General features: G+C 43.2%; 2 protein-coding genes across 4 annotated transcripts in view; one reads left to right on the forward strand and one right to left on the reverse strand.

Annotated features, from left to right (window-relative positions):
- unm_sa1614 (un-named sa1614) lies at nucleotides 1-20525 on the forward strand. 3 transcript variants are annotated; one of them, XM_041944102.1, is made up of 29 exons: nucleotides 1-401; nucleotides 604-800; nucleotides 2881-2953; nucleotides 3048-3193; nucleotides 3393-3467; nucleotides 3804-3853; nucleotides 4448-4577; nucleotides 5283-5368; nucleotides 5604-5679; nucleotides 6517-6597; nucleotides 6680-6777; nucleotides 6870-6939; nucleotides 7406-7493; nucleotides 8427-8475; nucleotides 8606-8778; nucleotides 8893-9026; nucleotides 9529-9620; nucleotides 9732-9918; nucleotides 10622-10707; nucleotides 10794-10909; nucleotides 11091-11158; nucleotides 11239-11346; nucleotides 12208-12478; nucleotides 13361-13528; nucleotides 13621-13684; nucleotides 14440-14483; nucleotides 15240-15394; nucleotides 15913-16038; nucleotides 16762-20525. In XM_041944102.1, exons 2-29 carry the CDS (start codon nucleotides 675-677, stop codon nucleotides 16834-16836), a joined length of 3015 nt encoding a protein of 1004 aa, XP_041800036.1. In that variant the 5' UTR covers nucleotides 1-401; nucleotides 604-674; the 3' UTR covers nucleotides 16837-20525. The 3 variants fall into 3 exon arrangements, with proteins under 3 accessions (XP_041800036.1, XP_041800027.1, XP_041800044.1); XM_041944093.1 differs by having other exon boundaries at nucleotides 1-800; XM_041944110.1 differs by having other exon boundaries at nucleotides 1-800; nucleotides 15913-16034.
- Nucleotides 18489-22022, reverse strand: part of st3gal8 (ST3 beta-galactoside alpha-2,3-sialyltransferase 8) — a 19396-nt gene continuing 15862 nt past the window's right edge. Inside the window, exon 9 of the mRNA XM_041944123.1 lies at nucleotides 18489-21929. Coding sequence (XP_041800057.1) covers nucleotides 21762-21929 — 168 coding nt within the window. The 3' untranslated portion in view covers nucleotides 18489-21761. The remainder of the gene's footprint in view (nucleotides 21930-22022) is intronic.

Here is a 22022-nt window from a genome sequence, read left to right on the forward strand (position 1 = left end):
GCAAAAGCAGAAAAAAATCAGCTGATGATGAGAAGACATGAAGCTGTTCCTGCAGCGGAGAGCAGAGACCGGTTTGATTGCCTCATCTGAACCCGGTCCCGGTGTCCGGGGGGGTCCGGTTCTGCGCTCAGACTCTCCGCTCTTTGTCAGCCGGTTCACGCACGGAGACCCGGGGCGGGTTTGAGGGTTTTTCTCTGAATGAAGCAGCTCCACCGGGGAGAGACTCGCTGCCTTTACGCGCTAATGATCCGGGAGTGTTTTAATTTCTCGGGGTTTTCCGTTGAATCCGCGCCGGTAGGATTTATTCCCTGCTGGATTTAATCACCTTTTGTCTGCAGGAAGAAGCGGCTGATGCTGCGGTTCATAGTGAAGTCACACTGACGGAGGAGTCACCGGAGCAGGTCTTTAATTATCACGTTTATCTGCCTCTTAATGCTGGTCTGTCTTCACGGGACTGTGGGAGTGCAGAAACAGCGCTGATGGGATTATTTCACCTTAAACTGATTTTCATATTATTTTATTATTTCTTGTAATTGGCTCTGGGGAACGGCTTTAAGGTTCCGCCTGCTTTTCTCAGTCTTTTGTGTGGAATTGATCTGTCAGCCTCCGGACCCTGTTAGTCTGCTCCGGTCCTGTCCCGGGTGGTCCCGGTGTGTCCCGGGCTGAGGAGCACCATGCCCGAGTGCGTGTCAGTGTCCGAGTTCTTGCAGGAGGTCCAGGAGGACTGGAGCTCCCCCACCACCTCCTCCTTCACCTCCAAGATGATCAGCTGCAGGAACACCGTCTACCTGCTGGAGGAGGTCAGTATGACACAGGGGGTGGTGGTAGTGTGGTAGTAGTCAGTAGTAATAATAGTAGTGGACTGGAAACGTACTATGCATCATCTGGGAGGCTTCATCACCACCATGAATGAGACAACCAGTCCTGTTTGATTCCTCTACTCTATATTCAGGGCCGGACCTATCTTTGAGGCCCCCTGGGCAAAAATCAGCTGCTGGGCCCCTGTTAAACCCCCATCTCTGTGTACAGAGGTAGTGCAGTTGCCAGCATTTTCAGAAATTACATTTATATTCTTCCAATTTGCAACAGCAAATACGTGATTAAAGAAATGTTTCACATAATGATGAAACATTTTTATTAAACATATCTGCGAAGACACAAAATGTCCACTGAGAACAGCTGCTACAACAGCTGCAGTCAAAAGTTTACACTCCTGACCACAAAAGCATGATGAAGGTTTTTATGGTTCTGTTTAGACGCCTCAAAGAGTTTCAGTATCTAAATCTAATACAGCAGCCAGAGCTGGAATGCTGGACTCTGGGGTCAAAGTCCTGAACTGTTCGTCCAACCATCGACCCCCTCTGATGTGCCACGTCTGTGAAATTCCAGAATGATGGTATTTCTCAAACATTTTAGCCATCTGAAATTTAACTGAGGAGCTATATGAGCGATCACTGCTGAATTGATTAGGCATGACAGATGCAAATCATCAACGTTAAAAAATATTTTGTGTCACTTTTGATTTGAGATCAATTTTGTAAAATGTCTTGTTTTGTCCGACCGAAAGTCCAATAATGAATTGATTAACAAGATAGTTTGTGTAGTTGTGAAGTTGCTCTGCTGTTGTGTGATGTCTGCTTCTGTGTGCGTTTGGGTTGAGGGGCCCCCAGAACACACACACACACTGTAGGTCAGTGGAGTCACTGATCCGAAGCCTTCAGATCCTCGACTGGCCTGAAAAACAGCGACTCAAGTTGCCCCCCTGCCCTCTTTATACCCCCAGCAGAGGCCGCATATGTTACCGCAGCAACATATTAATCCTCATTAGTATTCGTTGTTATTTCATGGTAATGAGGAGGAGCCAGAGAGATGATTATTAATGAGGATTTGAGTCAATCTGCAACCTGCACACTGATCCCACAGTTTCTCAAAGCGCGCGTGAACAAGTTGTAAATGTGAGTGCAGGAAGTGTCTGTAGAAACAGGATAGCTAATCAATAAGTCTCACCTGCTCTACACACAAATGCTTGTGCATGTAAAGACTCATTTACATACAGAGACACCCAAAAAACGGTGGTCAACCACACTGCAGACACACAAGAGGAATTAGTTGAGCTGCCATTGCGCTTCAGTATCACTGCAGATTTGTTGGTCCTTGAGGAATTGATAAATCAGATTTTACTCAGAGAGATGATGGATCAAATGTCAGCCATATCACAATACTGTAAATTCTCTGTAAATTTATTGGGAAACTGTTTGTGGATGTGTATTTTTGTTGAGTCCAGTGAATCCAGTGAATTAAAATCATAAAGGGAGCAAAAATCATTTAAAATCTGAATAAATCAGTCCTGATCATTCATTTGTAACATTGCCAACAACAACATTTTGACATGTCACTGCAGGAAAAGCACACATGTCAATAATGACGTTAACGATGGCTGAATTCCATTTAGCTGCTCTGGTTTCAGGGTCCTGGTGTGTGACGTCGTGGCTTACAGGGAAACCGGATTACACCAGAGCCATCGTTAATGTTATTAGTAGCACTGGTGCTTTTCCTACTATGACATGTGCAAACTGAGGAGAGACACATTTCTGTCGTGACTGTCGTCACATTAATTAACCACCTCGATGTCGGACTGAGCTCCAGTTTAAAACATCTGACTTCAGCTGCTTCATGTGGAGATTTCGACTGATGAGACTCACACAGGAATGTAGCTGCCTGTTGTCAGAGAACAAAGCTCGTCCTCTGTGTGTGCGTGTTGAGTCAGCAGGTGAATTAATGCCTGTCCACACACACACACACACACACACACACACACACACACACACACACACATTCAACAGATTCACACACTGTGAACGTGACTGTGTGTGTGTTCAGGTTCTGGACAGTGACCGTTTGGTGTTGCAGAAGATGAAGAAAGCTGCTAAATCCAAATACACATCAGGACAAGGTATACACGCACGCACGCACGCACGCACACACACACACACACACACACACACACACTTGTTGCTTCCTGTACTAACAGTGCTTCCCTCTGTCAGACCACGTGTCTCACCTGGAGCAGTACATTAATGCGATGGAAAAGCTGTCAGTCAACTGTCACTCAAACGGAGAGGCGGAGGTCGGCTCGGCCTTCTGCCGACTGGCGGACTTTTCTAAAGAGCTCCTCTCGCCAATGAAGAACCTGGTGAGTCATCAGTGACAGCAGTGTGATGTCACAGAGGTCAGAGGTGACAACACCTGCACCTGGTAACAGTCGTACCCTCCAGTTAGTCTGAAGCTGGTTTGGAGCGCGATCAAGCAGATGTACAACATTTTAAAAATGATCGTCTTACTTTGACAAGGTTATATTTACTGTGTGTGTGTTTGTGTGTGTGTGTGTGCAGTTAAAGAGCATGCTCCACAACATCAACTTCTTCCTGGACTCTCTGGTTAAAGGAGACCTGCGGGAGGTGAAGGGGGTGAGGACTTTATCTTTACTTACTGCTTTCACATCACCTGGATGATGCATATAAACTGCACCGACGCACATTTCACCACCGCCATTATTATCATTTTTGCTCCTCGTGGCCTCAGGATGGCGCTGTCCGCCACCTGACTGTTCTCATTAAAGTTCATGATAACGATCAGATGTAGGATCTGTGTGTTCACGTTGTGTCACGAGTCTTACTGAGAGTACAGAAGTGAAAGAGCTCCTCCTCCGCAGTAAAGCTAATGACTGTAATTAAAGTGTTTACGGTCTCATCAGTACAGCGGATGTAAAATCATCTTTCCTCCTCTGTCTTTTTTGTTTGTAGGATCTGAAGAAACCTTTTGACAGAGCATGGAGGGACTATGAGAGCAGATTGTGAGTGATGGTCACACTGAATCTTATCTGAAGTGTCAACATGCACACTAGCACCTCTATTATTGCCTCTTTTTTTGGAATATCCCAGTTTTGGGTTTGCGCATGTAAATATCACCAGTATGGTTTCAGAAACCTGGGTAAGCGTTTGTCTGGGTTTTGAAAAACCTGAATATGACTGCTGGAGCACTCTGACAGACATCCGGATACTTCCTCTACTGGAGTTTTGAGAGCTTCAGTAGTAATTAGAACTGGACACACATGGAATAGCACTCTTCCTGTCATCTTTTTTTATAAGGGGTTTTAAGAGTTTTGATAGAAAGTATAACTCTCTGTCTCTTGAGGCACCAGAGAATAGTTGGATAGAAGAATTCTTGGAAACTGATCCACTGTAAAAGCATGCAGCATCTATTTTATATGACTTAGACTGTGATGAGAAGACGAGCTGAGCTCACAAATATCTGAAACGTATTGGCAGTTAGCTAGTGGTCGTGTTCATTCCTTTTTCCATATCTGACCATCTGAAGAATCACCTGTGTGCAGCTTTTAATGCTGTTAGTGGATTCAATGTGTGTGTGTGTGTGTGTGTGTGTGCAGTAAGCAGGTGGAGAAGGAGAAGAGGGAGTTAGCTCGTCAGTATGGGATGGTGAGGAACGAGGTGAGCGGAGGAGAGATTGCAGAGGAGCTCGAGAAGGAGAGACGCTCCTTCCAACTGAGCATGTGTGAGGTTAGTGGCTCCGCCTCCTCCCGAGGCCATGCCTCCTCACCTATACCTCCTTGGTCTTCTTCTTCTTGATCTTCTTCTTCATCCTACTGCTTGACCTGCTTCTCTTTATCTTCCTTCAGCTCCTGACTCCTCCCCTTCTCCCCCACTGCTCCTTAACTATTCTGTTAAAAACATGTCCATCACAAAGTGTGTCTCTGTCTCTTTGTCCAATAAAGGGACTCCTCTCTCTGTCTGTCTGTCTCTCTCTCTCTCCCTCTCTCTCTCTGTCTCTTCCTTTCTCTCTCTGTCTCTCTCTCTCTCTCTCTGTATGTCTGTCTCTCTCTGTGTGTCTCTCTGTGTCCCTCTGTCTGTCTGTCTGTCTGTCTGTCTGTCTGTCTCTCTCCTCTCTCTCTCTGTCTCTCCCTCTCTCTCTCTCTCTCTCTGTCTGTCTGTATGTCTGTCTCTCTGTCTCTCTCTCTGTCTGTCTTTCTCTGTATCTCTCTTTCTCTCGGTGTGTGTCTGTCTCTCTCTGGGTGTGTGTCTGTCTCTCTCTGTCTGTCTGTCTTTCTCTCTGTGTCTCTCTCCCTCTCTGTCTCTTTCTCTCTGTCTGTCTGTCTGTCTCTCTCTGTGTCTCTCTGTCTCTCTTTCTCTCTCTTTGTGCCTCTCTCTCTTTCTCTATCTGTCCCTCTCTCTGTCTATCTGTATCTGTCCTTCTGTCTCCCTCAGTATCTGATTAAGGTCAATGAGATAAAGACAAAGAGAGGAGTTGACCTGCTGCAGAACCTCATCAAACACTACCACAGCCACAACAAGTAAGAACACACAAACAAACACACACACACACACACACACACGACATTCAAGTCCCCACAGTTTCACTGTGTAAGTAGGTTTATGTCCCCACAATGTGATAATAATTATAGTAATACACGTCCACACATACATGCACAAGCCTACATGCAGTAAACTGACAAGGTTGTATTTACTCTGTGTGTGTGTGTGTGTGTGTGTGTGTGTGTGTGTGTGCGCGTGTGTGTGTATGTGCAGTTTCCTGCAGGAGTGTGTTTCCACCACTCAGAGGTTGAAGCAGTACATGGAGGAGCTGAATGGAGTCCTGATGACGGTATGACAGTCACAGCTGTACACTTTAATGAACACTGCAGCCAACAGGGGGCGCTAGCAGACTTTTGTTTTTTTCAGATTTTTTTCCTGAAGTCAAAGTACATTCACTCAAGTACTGTACTTAAGTACAATTTTGAGGTATTTGTACTTCACTTGAGTTATTTCTGTTTTATAGTACGTTATACTTAGACTAAAATTCAGAGGCACAAGTACATTTTACTCCACTACATTTCTTTGATAGCTTTAGTTACTCAGCCCTTTACAGAGTCAGGTTAATAGTTCAAAATATAATCAACAAATAAATTATGATCTTTCATTATAAATAAAGATAAGAATCAATTGATCTCTTGGTTAAATTCACAAGCTGCCTGGCAGCATAAAAAGAGAAAAGTAAGCCCCACCTTTGCCAGCATTACATTAAAGTAATGTACGCAATAATGCATCAAAAATTAAAATATGTTAGTGTGAATTGGGACATTCTGCATAAAGTACTGTAAGTATATTCTGATGGTAATACTTCTGTGCTTTTGCTGAAGTAAAAGATTGAATGCAGTATTTCTACATTGTTGTATTGCTGTCTATTACTTAAGTAATAGTACTTCTTTCACCACGGGACATGATCACCACTCAGCCAATCATGTGAGAGCTTATCATAGTTCCAACTCTCTACACGTGTTGCCTTTATTTCAAAATAAGAGCGCAGCGTTATTCAAAATAACTTGATGTAAGCTAAAAAAAAATAACTGTGTTTGAATGACGGAAACAGCAGCCTGTTAGCCTGGATGAGTTCAGCCACAGTTGAAGAGCGGGACTCAGGTGAGCTCTGGTGTGTCTGCAGGTGAAACAGCGTCAGGAGGAGGAGAAGAGGCAGCTCGTGTCTCTCAGAGATCAGCTGAGGCCGGTCGTCCACACCGAGCAGGTCCGAGACAAACACAGACGCTGACTAACATTATGGTAGTGTTCAACAGGTAATTCATGTCTGTGTGTGTTTGTGTGTGTAGGACTCCTTACCAAAGCAGGTGTACAGTATGCATCAGCTGCTGGGAGACAAACAGTACGGGACAGAAAGAACAGGATTCCTCTATAAGAAGAGCGATGGGTGAAAATAAGCACACACTGACAAACACACTGAACTCTGTCCATCAGTGTCGGCTGTGAAACTGTAAAACTGTGCTTCTGTTTGTGTTTCAGGTTGAGGAAAATGTGGCAGAAGAGGAAATGTTCAGTTCACAACTGTTACCTGACCATCGCACACGCTACTGTGAGTTCACCTGTGTGTGTGTGTGTGTGTGTGTACACGTGTGTGTGTGTCGCTCATGTTATGGTTCAGAACAGGACACGTGTTCATGTTTGTGAGTGAGATCTTGCTGCTTCATGCAAGATTTCATCAACTGGACTGACTGAAAAGTTTCATAGCAAACCTCCAACAGTACTTACAACATTTTTAGTCTTCAGGTTTTGCTTTAGAGGGATTTATGGCCTTTGCTTTTGTTTTATTTTACTCATTTATGACTTTCTGCTATTTAATGATGCTTTTAATCTGATGTCCTTATCTTAGTCTTGAATGTTTTTTCTACTTATCTTTTTATTATCTTATTCTTCTTACCAGTTTATTAGTTGCCTGTTAAACACTCTAACCTGCACTACGCTGAATGAAAGGTTAAATGCAAATAACTGATTGACTGACAGATTGATAACGATCACGCCCTCTCCTCTCTTTCTCGCAGCCTAACAAACCCCCGACCAGACTCAACTTGCTCACCTGTCAAGTTAAACCCAGTGTGGAGGACAAGAAATGCTTTGACCTCATATCTCGTAAGACACACACACGCACACACATACTCTTTGTGAGGACAGTCATTGATATAATGCATTCCTAGCCTCTTACCTCACAGCTACATTCCTGATCCCAACTCTGACCTCACCCTTAAAGCATATTTAATATTTAATTTGTTATTTAATAAATATATATAGATTTAGATTTTTATTGTATTTTTGCATGATAAATACAATGTGAAAATAACTAAATAATAAATAATTAACTAATAACGCATATAATATTAGTTTATGATATAAATATGTTCATAAATAACTTATAATTGTGTGTATGTAAGTGAAAAGTTTGCATTTGTTCTATGATTGGAGGGTATTTTCCTGCATAAATCATTTTACTCACACCAGTAACTTATGTTTTAAACATCGTGAAGTACTTTTCCTGAGCCTCAGGGGTCAGAAGTCCTGGCATTTACACTGCTGGGCAACATCTACCTAAACAGGGAGGATTTCACAAGGCTGAACCAAGACTTTTTAAAAATCCCAGCAGGTTTTGTCTTGATTTTGTCTCTTGTCTGTGACGTCTCTGCGTCTTTTCATTTCCTGTCTGGCTGTCTCTCCAGTCCCCTGCAGCTGTCGCACAGCTTCACTGTGGCTGATGTTATTTTAACAGTCGTCGTCTTTTTCCTCCTCTACCGCCGGTTGATTTGTGCAGATTCGTGCAAATATCAAACACATTTAAGATCATATTTGCGTGGCTCTAATTGAGCACCTATTTATTTTATTTGTTGGTGGTGGTTAACTAATTAACAAAAGCTCTTGAGCCTCACTGTTGCTATCATTCATTCAGAATCGCAAACAAACACAAACAAAGTTCATCCACAATTTTCATTGGCCACAGTATAAATGCTCATAACACACTTATATGTGTTGATATATAATTGCGTAACATATAACAGACACTTTGTCCTCCAGATAATCGGACCTACCACTTCCTGGCTGAGGATGAACCTGAATGTGTGGCGTGAGTCAAAATAAGCTTTATTCTGACCAGCAGTTGATGTGGTCTGATACTGGCACCGCCCTGAATTAATGTTGGTTAAGATAAAAATGAAAAGTATTAATAGTGTTTGTGTGTATCTGTGTGTGTTCAGCTGGATCTCGGTGCTCAGCAACAGTAAGCAGGAGGCTCTGAGTGTTGCTCTGGACGGGGGGAGGAGAGGAGGAGGAGGTGGGGAGAGCAGCGTGGAGGATCTGACCCGGTCCATCACTGATGACATCAGACGGATGCCAGGAAACAACAACTGCTGTGACTGTGGAGCTCCAGGTAATCTCTGTCAGTCAATTAATCAATCAATCAATCAATCAATGCATCTTGTCTGTTTTCTCACTCCACAATTCATCTAATGGATCGAAACTCTCTCTCTCTCTCTCTCTGTAGATCCTGGATGGCTCTCGACCAACCTGGGTATCCTGACCTGTATCGAGTGTTCAGGGATCCACAGGGAGATGGGCGTCCACGTCTCCAGGATCCAGTCTTTGAGTCTGGACAGCCTGGGGACCTCAGACCTGCTGGTAGGTCTGTCCTGTTAGCTAACAAGCTAATCCATCTGCAGTCCATCCTGTAGGCTGTTGGGGTTGCAGAGTGTGATCAATCTTCTAATCTCCTCACATTTTCATGCCCACAGTCTTGTACCATTTCATTTTTTATCCTGGAATCAGATATTTTCTAACACGGTAATCTTGTGCACTGATGGTTCAACCAGGAGCGTTTCATGTCTATCCAATCAGTGGACGTGTTCCAGGTATGAGTCACCTTAAACTGTCTATGGTGAAACTGAGTGGGACCACTTGCTCCAGTTAACTAAACCCAGCCAAGTACAGGATGGTGCTGCATTAGCTTATTGGCTAACAAGATGGAACATGTATATCAGACAGCAATAAGTTGATAGAAGGTTTTAATAAAGTTTAGGAGTTTCCTGCAGTCAGTTCTGACTCTGTGGTCAGAATTATGAGTTTAATATCAGACCTTACATTCACTTTTTCACATGGCTGTAACTTCTGCTCTCTCTCCCAGCTGGCTAGAAATGTTGGTAACGCTGGTTTTAATGAAATACTGGAGGCAAACCTGCTGAGTCCATCACTGAAGCCCTCCCAGCACAGCCACATGTGAGACAAGCACACACACACACACACACACACACACATTATTCTGATAAAAATAGTTTTCATTTGATTGATTCTGATACTATATATATGTGTGTGTGTGCATTTGTGCAGGGCAGAACGCAAAGACTTCATCCTATCAAAATATCAGGATGTTCATTTTGTGAGGCGGAGCCACAGCTCAACTGCAGCGCAGCGACTCGGCCTGCAGGAGGCGACGAAGAGCTGCGACATCTACAGTCTGATCCAGCTGTACGCTCAGAGGACAGAGCTGAGCCAGCCGCTGCACACACACATACAGGTACACACAGGTGCACACGCATACAAGTATGAACACGTATACACAGGTACAAACACACACAGGTACACATACATAAAATTGTACACAGGTACATACATACAGTTACACATACAGGTAAACAGACACATACAGGTATACACACAGGAACACACACACAGCTACACATGCATACAAGTATACACACAGGTACACACATGCAGGTACAGACACAGGCACACAGATGTATACAGCTACACACAGGTATACATAGATACAGGTACACACATGTATACACATACACTCACAGGTACACACATATCCAGGGATACACACAGGAAGATCCTGTCGTTCTCCCTTTGTGTTCTGATTGACAGTTGTAGGCTGTGTAGTGATCGTTTATGTGATCACATTAAATGATACCTTTGAATTAATGCTTGCATGATTGGCTGAAACGGAAGGAGCCATCTGATTGGCTGCAGATAAGTCCCTGTTGAAAACAACGTGTTTGTGAATAGAGGCACGTCAGGGGAGTCTTCACACAAGACCAACAGTTTGTAAATGCAGGTTCAACAGTCTATATGTAAATGTACCAACATCCAAACATGTCATTTACAAATGCTTTTGTGAATCCTTCTGTGTGTATTAATTAATACGGAGACTGTTCTGACTTCATGGTAAACTCCCATAAACACACACACTCAGCAGTGTGTTTCCATGCCAACAGGAGAAAGGGGAGACAGCGCTCCATCTAGCCGTCCTATTGGCTGACAGGACGTCGCTGCACATCCTGGACTTCCTGGCTCAGAACTGGTCGGTCCGCTCTGACGTCGTTTATGAGTGATTTAATCTCAGTGTGTGTCCACCTGAGTGTTTAACTGCATTTTGTTTTTCCTCAGCTCCAACGTGGACATGCAGACATCAGCAGGAAACACGGCGCTGCACTACAGCTGCCTGCACAACAAGAGCGACTGTGTGAGACTGCTGCTGAGAGCCCGGGCCAACACACACATCAGTAATACACACACGCACACACACACACACACACACACACGTTTATATAGAGGACCCTCGTTCACCTGACCCACCACCTCCCTCTAACTGTTACCTAAAACTAGTTCATCCCTAAACCCTGAAAACAAGTCTTAACTCTCAAACAGAGAGCATCTGAGTAATAGCTAAACTGTGTTTCTCAGAGAACGAGTTAGGAGAGACCGCTCTGGACGTGAGCCGCAGGCTGAAGCACGTCGACTGTGAGGCGCTGGTGAGGTCGCAGCTACACTTCTGTACATGTGACTGATGATGTCAGCGTTACACCTGCTGTAACTGTGTCTGTCCGCGCAGCTGCAGCAGGCCCAGTCCAACCAGTTCGAGCATCACGTCCACGTGGAGTACGAGTGGAGGCTTCGTCACGACGATCTCTACGACAGCGACGACGACTTTGACGACAAGGTAACCGTGGCAACAGACGGACAGCTGATACAGTATCTGCATAGTTGCTTCTGCAATGGAGGCTATGTTGTTGGTCCAGTTTGTTGTTGCCTTATTTTCATGAAACTTGGTGGAAGGGTGAAGGATGGGTGGAAGAAGAACAGAGTGGCTCTGAATCTCTTTACTTATGTTAACATTGGGAGATTTTGGGAGATTTGGCCCATGTGGAATAAATGCAAAACATCTTAAAATCCAATAGATATAATGAAGTTTAATAGTGACGAAACACAGCCAACTGTACAAGATCCACATGATGGGTACCAGTAATCCTCTGAGGTAGCAGATACACATAGTTACTCATACTTCACACAGAAAGCAGTCGTTATGGAGCATATTAACCAACTGTGAAACTAGTTTGATAATATATCTAGACATACATAGTGGTTACAATGACTGTTGGCCTTGGTGGAGGTCTGTGCTCTGAGAGTCCTTCAAGAGGAAAAACATGAAGGTCGACTGCTTTAGTTCACAACACAGATGTGCCATAACATTAAATACTCTGTTTTCTGCTTTTGAATGAAGATTCTTAATTAAATCTGTGGATCTTTGTTGAGGATAACAGCAAGAAACTGCTGTCAGGAAGTGTTCTGGATAATAGTCGATATTTACTTTAACTTTCTGGATTCAGGCCTTTTTAAAGCTGTTTTCCTTCCTCTGTCTTTGCTCTCGGCCTATTTACATGAAGACTTGATTGTTTTATGTATTTACCAAAATGTAGTTTACTCCAAAACCATGACTGTAATGTTAATAATGGTTTTAGCTTAGTGATGTGACTCTGCTGGCCATAAAACTAACTTCCCTCCTCTTCCTCCTCTGTTTCAGAATGGTCCGGTGAAGAAGGAGCGCTTCTCCTCTTCCTCATCCTCCTCCTTCACCTCCTCCTTCTCCTTCTCCTCCCGTCCCTTCAGCTTTCAGTCCACCTCCTCCTCCATCACTCCGTCGTCCGCTGGAGCAGCTGGAGGAGGTCTGCTCAGTGTGGGGAGGAGGCTCGCCATGGCGATGGAGCTCCACAGCCGTCCCTCTGGCTCCGCCTCCAGCCCCCCTCCTCCTCCCCCGTCCTCCCCTGCGCCTCCGCTGCCCCCGAGGGTCAAAGGTGAGCTCAGATTCTGATTGTTGTCAGTTTTATTGTTACATTTACATTATTTACGGATTTATTACCTTAATGATAATGTCAGATGTTTCACATTAAAAGCCTTCCAGCAGCTCATAATCCTGTTTCCTGCTGGTTTTTATTGTGAAACAGCTGCAGGAAGTGTTGACTTCCACTGAAAGCAGCTTAACAGCGATTAAAAACTTCAAAGTATGAAGTAATTACAGTTAATTATGCTGTTGAAATGGCCAGCCTCAATCAGCTTAAGACATCAAAAATACTGTTTTGGTGGTGAAACATTTGTAAGCTCACAACTTACAAATATTCTTACATAAAACATTAAATTGCAAACAAAGAGCTGCAGAGCCCGATAAATATAATTCCTTCATACAACACAACTCAAGGTTTTAGCCGTGCTGCAGAGATGACAGTGTCGGTCTCAAAAACGATTGGATGTCATGAAACTTGATACCTACGTTCTTGTCCGCTCATCGATGAACTGCTGTCAGCTGACTTTTATCAGGTCCAACATTTTATTTGTCTAATTCATGCTGGTTTATGACTAAACACCTGCAAAACTGATGACCTCACCATCAGCCTGTCTGTTTAGCTGAAAGCACCGCTGTGCTTAGGTAGAGCCTCACAGAGCTGCTAGCATGACTGTGGACTCTTAGTCTCAGTTATAATAATCTAACCGGACAAAATAAAGGACATTTTATTAAAAAGTGTATCATCAGTGCAACAGGAACTGGAAGGTATGGATGGTAGGTGAAATGGGGGAAGTGTTGAGCTTCCAATAAAAGGAGAAGATCAGAAGTCAGGGAGGCCTCTTTAGAAAATATAATCAAATTTCCTTAATCATCCGTACTTCCTGTCGTCCTCCAGCTCCCAATGTTCCTCCTCCTCCCCCTCCTGCTGGGGGGGAGGGAGTTGGGGAGGAAGACGAGGAAGAGGGGGAGGTCTTCTTCCCCCTGACAGGAAACAGAAAGTCGACCCCTCCACCTCCCATCGCCGTCCGACACAAGAGGAGCTGCTCTGAGTCTGGCAAGCAGGGTAACATCTGAGAGGGACTGCAATTAATCTGTCAAAGAGATGCAATGTTATTAACTCTGTGTGTGTGTATGTGTATGTGTGTGTGTGTGCAGATTATGGGTTGCCAACCAGCCCCAGGATCTACAGCGGTCCAGACTCCTCCTTCAAGAAGTGTGTGTGAGTATCTGAGTCACAATTGCACTGAATTTAAACATAAATTCACACTTTATTACATTAAACACATCAGAGGTAACAAGGCTTCTGATTGGACCCACAGTAGCATGATGTCACCTGGCCCAGGTGCCAGGCAGTCTGGATTTTCCATTTCTATAGACAGCATATGTTGGTGTTTAAAACAAGCTCCTCATAATGAAAACAATCTACCTCAGTGGCTTTAGTAGAAACAATCATAGTACCATAGAAGCATCGTTTCCTGGATGACTGAGAATCTTGCTGAAACCATTTTTTTGCTTCTCAATATGCTTTACAGAAAAAAAATTGGCCACACTGTAAAAAAAGTAAAAAAAGTTCAGACTCTCAAGGCTCTTATCAAAAATTCTACTGAGATTCCATAAATACCAAAATGTCTGGCTGAGTTTTGGTGAAATTTGTCAAAAATGAGGCCACAGGTGTAAAAGAAGTGGAAGAGAAAGGTGGAGGCATAAAAAACATCTTGTGTGTGAATATTTCACTCAGTGGAAGCATTATAGAGTTTCAGTGCCCACTGTGAACACGATACACAACATGTTTTTCTGCTTAATTTGAATGAGGAGAAGGAGATATGTTTGATTAAAGTCAGGAGTCAGGCGAGCGTGCACAAACTGAAACACTTCCTCAGCTGAACTGAGAGATTGTACTGACCTCTGGTGGACTGCGGCTGAATTACATCTCAGATAATAAACCTGTCTGTCTGTCTGTCTGTCTCTCTCCAGGCCAGCTTCTCCTCTCAGCTCGCTGGCTGAACGACCTGACAGAGGTACTTCCTGTCCAGAAACATCAGATCCACGTCTGTTTCATCTGTTTGGACTCTGATGAATCTTTCATGTGTGACTGTTTTGGAAATGTTAGCTCACTGTGTTGGCCAGGAGCTTAACCAGTGAAGGACGAATAGCAGGGGACTGATATAGTTTGAGTTTAGCTTTTAATCCAGTACTTATACATACAGTAGAAAAGATTAGTTTACATTTTCATTTATGATATTATAGCATTTTATTTGCTGTGTATTTTATACTTTATTGTAGTGCTCTGTGTAAACAGCATTTTTAAGATACCACCTCGGACTTTTTGGCAAACTTTGATGAAAATTCTTCACTCTTTCTTGACATTATATAAACCAAACTCTCAATTAGTTTAATTGAAAAGAGAATCTGTAGACTAATTGATAGTTGTTCTTGCTTCTATTGCATTTTTACATTCCTACAATATTCTTAATTGTGTTTTTAACAACCTTGTTCTTTTGCTTTAAAGCAAATATATATATATATATATATATAAAATAGAAAAGTTATTACACATATAAAAAATATTTATTATTAAAAATAAAAACAAGCCCCTTAAAAAGTTGTTAAATTAAAAACAATGAATAATTAAATAATGAATGAATCGACTGATCATCCATATTGAAAATTAAAACACTGAATCTTTAAACATCTACTCTTTGTCAAGTCTGTATTTACCTTTTTATTCCTTGAAATAACACATTGAAATATTTCTATTCATTTTTCTCTCCGAGGTTTTCGGAGGGCCGACAGTGACGGTAGCTCCTCCCACTTCCTGCACCCCGCTAGTAAAGCCCCGCCCAATGGGTCTCCTACCAATCAGCGCTCTCAGAGCTTTGAGAGTGACAGAAGAGGCCCCGCCCCCCAGCCACTTCCTCGCAGATCATTGGTGAGTTCTTCAGAACCCCATAGACACCAGTGCTATGATTGTTATTCAAGAAAAGTAATGTAGAATAAATTACTTGTTACATGTAACAAAAGTATTGCATTAGATCACTTATTTACTCCCTGTGGAACGTAACTTACTTACACTACTTATTACATTACTTTTGCGTTACTCTAAAACATCGCCTGAGATGATTGATTGATTCATTGTCATGTTTTTAACATGAAACCTTACATATGTCCACAACTGCCTCAAAATAAAACTATATCAATCTATAAAACGATATAAAAGACACATAGACTAGCCTTTCTGTTTACACTGTAGTACTGCTACTTTTACTCAAGAAAAACATCTGAATACTTTTTCCACTGCTGGAGACAACTAGACACATCTCTCTGTAGCTACCTAACTCAATTTGCTTTGAAAGTGAGCATGTTTCCTTCTGAAAGTTAACCCTGTTCTAATAATTGATAATATTTATCAGTATTACTATTTCAGTGTTATTTACTTCTGTCCGTCAGCCTCGGGGTGCGACGAGCCGTCGGGTTGAGGCATTGTATGACTGCCAGGCTGATCACCACGATGAGCTGAGCTTCTCTGAAGGACAGGTGCTGGTAGTCCTGGGCCAAGAGGACAGTGATTGGTGGGTACGTATCGTCATTCTGCGCTCTGATTGGTGCCCCCGCTGGTGGGGCGGAGAAACTTGTGAAAGTGGCCTCAGCTGTTCATCCCCTTTATTTATGAGAATACAATACTTAAACTAAGAAAAAGTAACCTTTGAAAACAAAGTCGACATGAAGTCATTGCTGGTTAAATACTGTATGAAGTCTTTTACCTTCATACACCTGCAGAATCACACAGTGAAGCTCCTACAACCCCGATTCCCCCACAAAATTGGACACAGTGAAAAACAGTTCTCTGAAAAGTTCCCAAGCCCACGTAGTAATGTCCTTTATGGAGTCATGTCTGATTCTAATGCAGTGCTGCCTGAGTGATCAAAGGCCACTGTGGGTTTCAGTTTTGCCCCTTTTGTGCAGAGATTTCTCTGGAATCTCTGAATCTTTTAATGATGATTCCTAAATCCCAATGTATGTTGAAAAAAGTTGTTCTTAAACTGTTGGACTACCAGCACAGTTATATCTCAAAGTGGTGAACCACTGAGCCTTTCCAGGATGCTCCTTTCATACCCAATAATGACACTATCACCTGTTACCAATCAACCTGTTTACCTGTGGAATGGTCCAAACAGGTGGTTTTGGAGCGTTCCACAACTTTCCCAGTCTTTTGTTGCTTCTGTTTTCAATTGAGTATATGTCAGAAAGGATTAACAAATTGTGTGTGTGTGTGTGTGTGTGTGTGTGTGTGTATAGCATGGTTACATAGAGGATGAACCGGACCAGAGAGGTTTGTTTCCGTCCTCCTTTGTCCAGCTGCTCTTAGACTGATGTGACCCTGGACGGAACCAGACCAGGACCAGTTCAGATCCCGAGTCAACCTGGACCTCAGAAGAACCAAACCACGACCAAACCAGATCAGTACTGAGCAGCAGAAGCTGAACAGATGACCTGCGATGGACCAGGTCAGACTTTTTTTTGTCCTACTCCCCCTCCCAGATCTTGACTGATCCGGTCTTGACCAGCTCCAGCATCCTGTGAGTTCACACGATCACGGTCCAGCCACAGTTCCTGTTGTCAGCCATGTTTTAATTGCAACCAGCAGTTCTTATGCCTTCTGTTACCATGGAAATGTTACAGATGACCTTTCAGTGAAGAATCTGGACCAGACTAGATCTCTAGGTCTCTAAGCAAGACTAGGTTATGAGATAATGTTGCCATGGGGACAGCCGCGCACAGAGAAAATCAGCGATAATTCAAGGCTGATGTTGATGATACTTTTATTTATTTATTTATTTATTGAAAATTAAAATATTTTATTAAGCACACAGATAGCGACAGCTCACTTCAAAATAAAACAATCCATGGGACTTTTATTTTGAAGTTCAACTGAACAACTTTTTTCTCTTCTAATTTATTGTTTAATTAATCCTGTGAAGATGCCACAACAAAAGCAGCTTCTGTCCCATTTCAGGCTCCGCCTCCTCAGAGGGGGCGGGGCTTACAAGGTCCAACATGTGACCAGAGCACAAGGGATTGTGGGATACTGAAGACCGAGGGATAAATGGCAGTTGTCTGCTCTAAATTCAGGTAAAATCAGTCGGTCTGTAAATGTGGGCGTCAGAGGAGGCGGAGCCTGAAATGGAATACAGCTGATGCTTCCAGCTGCCTTAGATGTCACAAGACATCAACGCCTCAATGAGTAAGTGCGGCAGCGTATTGCCGCCACTATTACAAAATAAATTGCTCAGTTTCTCGTTAAAACAAGCAAAAATATTTTTCACGCTTTAATGGCATTTTCTATTTATCACTACACACCAAATAGTTCTGACTCAACGAGAAACATTACCTGTGATTAAGAAAATGCAACGTGCCTCGCTAAAGCAAGATATATAGACTAATGTGTAGAGGCAGTGACAGTAACATGACTCACAGCCTGTCCCAGCGGACACTGAGCTGAATGTTTCTGATGATGGTGGCAGCAATCATCACTTTTACAGACGTTTCTCAGCAGAACTTTTCTCATTTGAGTTTGATTGTATCAACTTTTACCTCCAGAGTTTTTGATGTGGGAAGAAAAAAAACTCTTGACTCTTGTTTCATGTTTTTTTTTATTTCTTTCAGAGTGACTGTGGAGGATTTGTGTTTTTTGAAATATCACAGTGCTTCTGTCTGTTTGGTTACTAAGAATGAATGAACTGATGATCAGCAGGTTGTTTGTTAAGTGAAACGGACATTTCTCTCTCTTTTATAAAACAGAGTCACAGTTTAAACATAACATGAGCTGAATTAAAGCTATGATAACTGAACATACGTCATACAAACATCTTGTTTGGTTAGTGGTTGTTGCTCTGCTCTAAATCTACAGATCACATGGAATTACCAGCAGCTGAATGGTTGATTTGATTTAATCTGCACCTTCCTGCATTCTTGAAGGAAATAATCTCTAAATTTCCAGACTGCAGGGAATCTAATATGCACAATTTTGGATTTATACTCTCGATAATCTTTTTTTTTTTTTTCAGCGTGTGCAAGTAAATCTTTTTTACTATAACATAGCCTGCAATTTCCAAAACATGCATCCAGATGTCAAGTCCAGCTCAGGACTCCAGAGGCCTGCTGCTCTGTCATTTAGTGGCTGAGTGTTCCTCATTAGGTGGATGATTTCCCAGTTTACCAGCAGGAAGTTTTCCTGGAGAAGCCAACAAAGTGTTGAATCTCAGCAGTGCATGAAACCTATTAAACTAAGCAGCAGATGTTTCCGATTAAACCACAGCTTTTGATGACTCAGCACTCAGGTGCATTCAGCCTGTGCAAGTTGTTTGAGACAAACAGGGTTAAACTCTAAACTGCAGCCGGGCTACCGACAGAGCAACAGCCTCCAGAAAGTGATTCAGCATTTATGATTATTTATAGAGGCCTCAGTCTGCTTCAAACGAAGTGCTTTGGGGATCATCTAACAGCGTCTGAAACCTCCCTTTCCGACAGCTGCATCTGACAACTTTTATCACTTCCAGGAGAGACTGTCTGAAAGTGTGCTGTTATCCCCATTTGTGCATTGGGACCACAAAGACACAGAGTTGTTGGACAGAGTTCAGGGAGGTGGTGGGACACTGCCAGGAGTCTATGCCTGCAGCCTTTTCACTCTGCTTTCCAGTGTGGCTGTTCGGAACAGTGGACATGGTCAGACGACCCTTCATGCAAACTACTTCTTTTCTGGCTGTTAGACGCTACACCAGCAAGTTTGTTTAAAGCTGACTGAGCTCTTTACTGAGCGATTTCACACTGGCAGGTTAGTCTGAATCTGGAAACAGATCTTCAAAAATTATGTAATGTCAAACGTTTTCATGATCTCATACCTGCAAAGTCAAAAAACAAAAGTTGGTGTTGAGAGAGGATTTACAGGTATATCCACTAGGGGGCAGATCAGGTCTTAATTATCACCACTAACACCAGATTATGTTTGTTTTAAAAAACAACAACAACAAAAACATTTATTGCAAGAACACACAAGTTAACCTAAGATTGTGGATGCACTTACTCCGTAAATGTTGTGAGCCAGTTGCATTGGCTAGCATTACTGGCAAAGGCACTAAAATACAAGGTGCTGCTTACTAGTGCAAGAATATACTGCAGAAGAACTGATTAGTTTGGGAAGTGGCAGAGCTACAGTGATTGCGCAGATTTTGCACAAAGTTTCTGAAAACAAAATTTGCCAGAAAATATTTGTTGGCTTTTTCTATGTGGAAAAAATTATGCAAAGTCTAATTAAAATGTTTGAAACGGAAAATTAAAACATTTTGGTTTTTCACAACCCTTAAAAAATTAAATGATAATGTGACAGATGGACAACGGGATAAATTAAATGCTGTTTTAATCCAGATTTAAGGCCAAAATTCCCAGGTGTCCTATTCTAATGACCCACACTCAGCATGAGGGTGTGTGCTGACATCCATGTACACACAGACACAGGCATGGTTTGTCTTTGCTAAGCTGTTGTAGTTTGTTCAAAGTCTGCTGCTGGCCTTCACATCCTCCACTGGTCATGGGATTAACTGCATCTGGTTAATGTGTATCGTTAATAAAAGGCACACTCAACACAGGACAAACAAAAAGCACAGTGAAAGAAACGACATAAGTGAGACGATCAAACTCAGATTCAGACTCAACTCAATGTGAAAACGTCCTAAAAACTCTTCGTTGTGTAAACGAAGCCACAAACATTCAGTGACTGACAATCAGCAACAGTATTTGTACATTCACAGTACAGGTGTGAAAGCCCTCTGCACACTGTCGTCTACCTGGACAAGGAAGTCCAGCAGACAGCAGACTGACTCCTCTGCTTCCTGCTGGACTTGTCAGTCTCTCTCATATGGTTGGTTATTTTTGGTTGGACTTTAGTACATTGCACTACATCTTCCATTCACTCATGCACCGCACGCACTGATGATGTTACTAATTGTTTGATTTTGTCCTTGTTATGATTTGTTTAATAAACCTTTAGTTCAAAGTCGTGCAGGTCTCCTTGTCTTTGTCACTGCTATCAGCTGAGCTGTGACTCAGAGGAGTCCACTCATGTCTGTCCACAAGTTCAACAGTCTGCAGGTTGGTCACTGAGTCACATCCTAAGTTACGCCTTTGACTTTATCGCTGGCCATTAACTCATGAAATACAAATAAAATGTTTCCGTGTTGGGCAATCAGTGAAATCAGATGAAAACCTGCACACTGGTGAATCATCGCGGAACACATGGAGAAGCTCAAACACAGGCTGAGAACGTCACACAGGCTCCTCCCGCCCACTGCCCCCGCCGCCATATACGACGTTGTTGTCCCATTTCCAGCACCAGTCTGTCAGGACAGAAACGTCCTCCAGATCAGGACGGTTTGCTTTGAGGTTCAGTTAGACTAAATGGATGGATAATAAATGATTTAAAATACAAAAAGTCTTGTTATGTGGTTGGACAAAGAAGTAACAACTTCTTTGTACCACTACTTCTCCAGAGCAAAGTGCTTTGATTAAAAAAAAGAGGCCATCCCTGTAGAATGTCTATAAAAATTAATAAAAAATATATATATAAAAAAAGTCTGTGGTTGTTTCCCACTCAGAGCAAAACTTGTGTGGTCGATCCTTGCAGTCGCAGACAGCAGGGCGGTTCGTCTGTTTCAACAGTGGAGGGTCCCGAAAAACAGTCCATGTGTTCAAGTTGAGCTAGAACTAATTTAAACCAGCAGGGGTCTGCACAGAGAAGATCTGAGCCCCGCTCCCCAGGTGGAGGGGGCATGTTCAGCTCCTCTCACCCCGAAGGCTCTGTCCACAGGTAATCCAGGTATGCAAGCGGCTTCAATCCGGTACACCTGGATGTCCGACTCAAAGCAGACGTGTAATGATTGACGTGCAACAAGTTAACAGGTCTAATTCCCGACCACGTGTCCAAATTCCCCCCAGTACACGCCAAATTTGGCAGCCGTACACGGTCCAGAATCGGCTCAGATTTGTTTATCAGTGCCAGAGGATGGCCGGGCAAGCCGACGCTTGGCCGCGATCAGCCAGACTCACCTTGATACCAGATGAGATGCCGCTGGTTCTCGGCCTCAACAATCTGCTGGTCAGCAAGCAGATCAGTCCGTCAGTCAACAGGTCTGTGGGTCAGTCAGCACTGCTGTATGTATGCAGGTGTGTAGGTCAGTCCATCAGTCTGTGGGTCAGCAGGTCGGTCAGTGCCAGGCCTGCAGGTCTGTAGGTCAGTGGTCGAGTCACAGGTGTAGACTGATCTTGCCCGCCTTGGCGAGCTGGTGGATGACCTGCGTTTCAAATTCGGCGCTGTGGACTCCGGTCTTCCTGAAGGCTCCAGCGTAGCGATTTTCCTCCCAGTAGTGATGCCAGTTCCCCTGCTCGTCGGCACCGTAACCGAACACTGACACCTGAACACGGACAGGAAGTGCAGCCATGACATACTGCAACATAATATGTATGTCTTTCTCTCTACGTCAGTATCCCTGAATGCACCACGATGT

The sequence above is a fragment of the Chelmon rostratus genome, chromosome 2, assembly GCF_017976325.1.
Source record: "Chelmon rostratus isolate fCheRos1 chromosome 2, fCheRos1.pri, whole genome shotgun sequence".
In the NCBI taxonomy this organism is placed as follows: Eukaryota; Metazoa; Chordata; class Actinopteri; order Chaetodontiformes; family Chaetodontidae; genus Chelmon; species Chelmon rostratus.

Bases quoted from the DNA above. Each gene is read 5' to 3' on its own strand.
- unm_sa1614 (XM_041944093.1), top strand. From the start codon at position 675: ATGCCCGAGTGCGTGTCAGTGTCCGAGTTCTTGCAGGAGGTCCAGGAG. The intron at 6,940-7,405 runs GTGAGTTCACCT...TCTTTCTCGCAG, and splicing joins TGACCATCGCACACGCTACT to CCTAACAAACCCCCGACCAG. The intron at 8,779-8,892 runs GTAATCTCTGTC...CTCTCTCTGTAG, and splicing joins CTGTGACTGTGGAGCTCCAG to ATCCTGGATGGCTCTCGACC.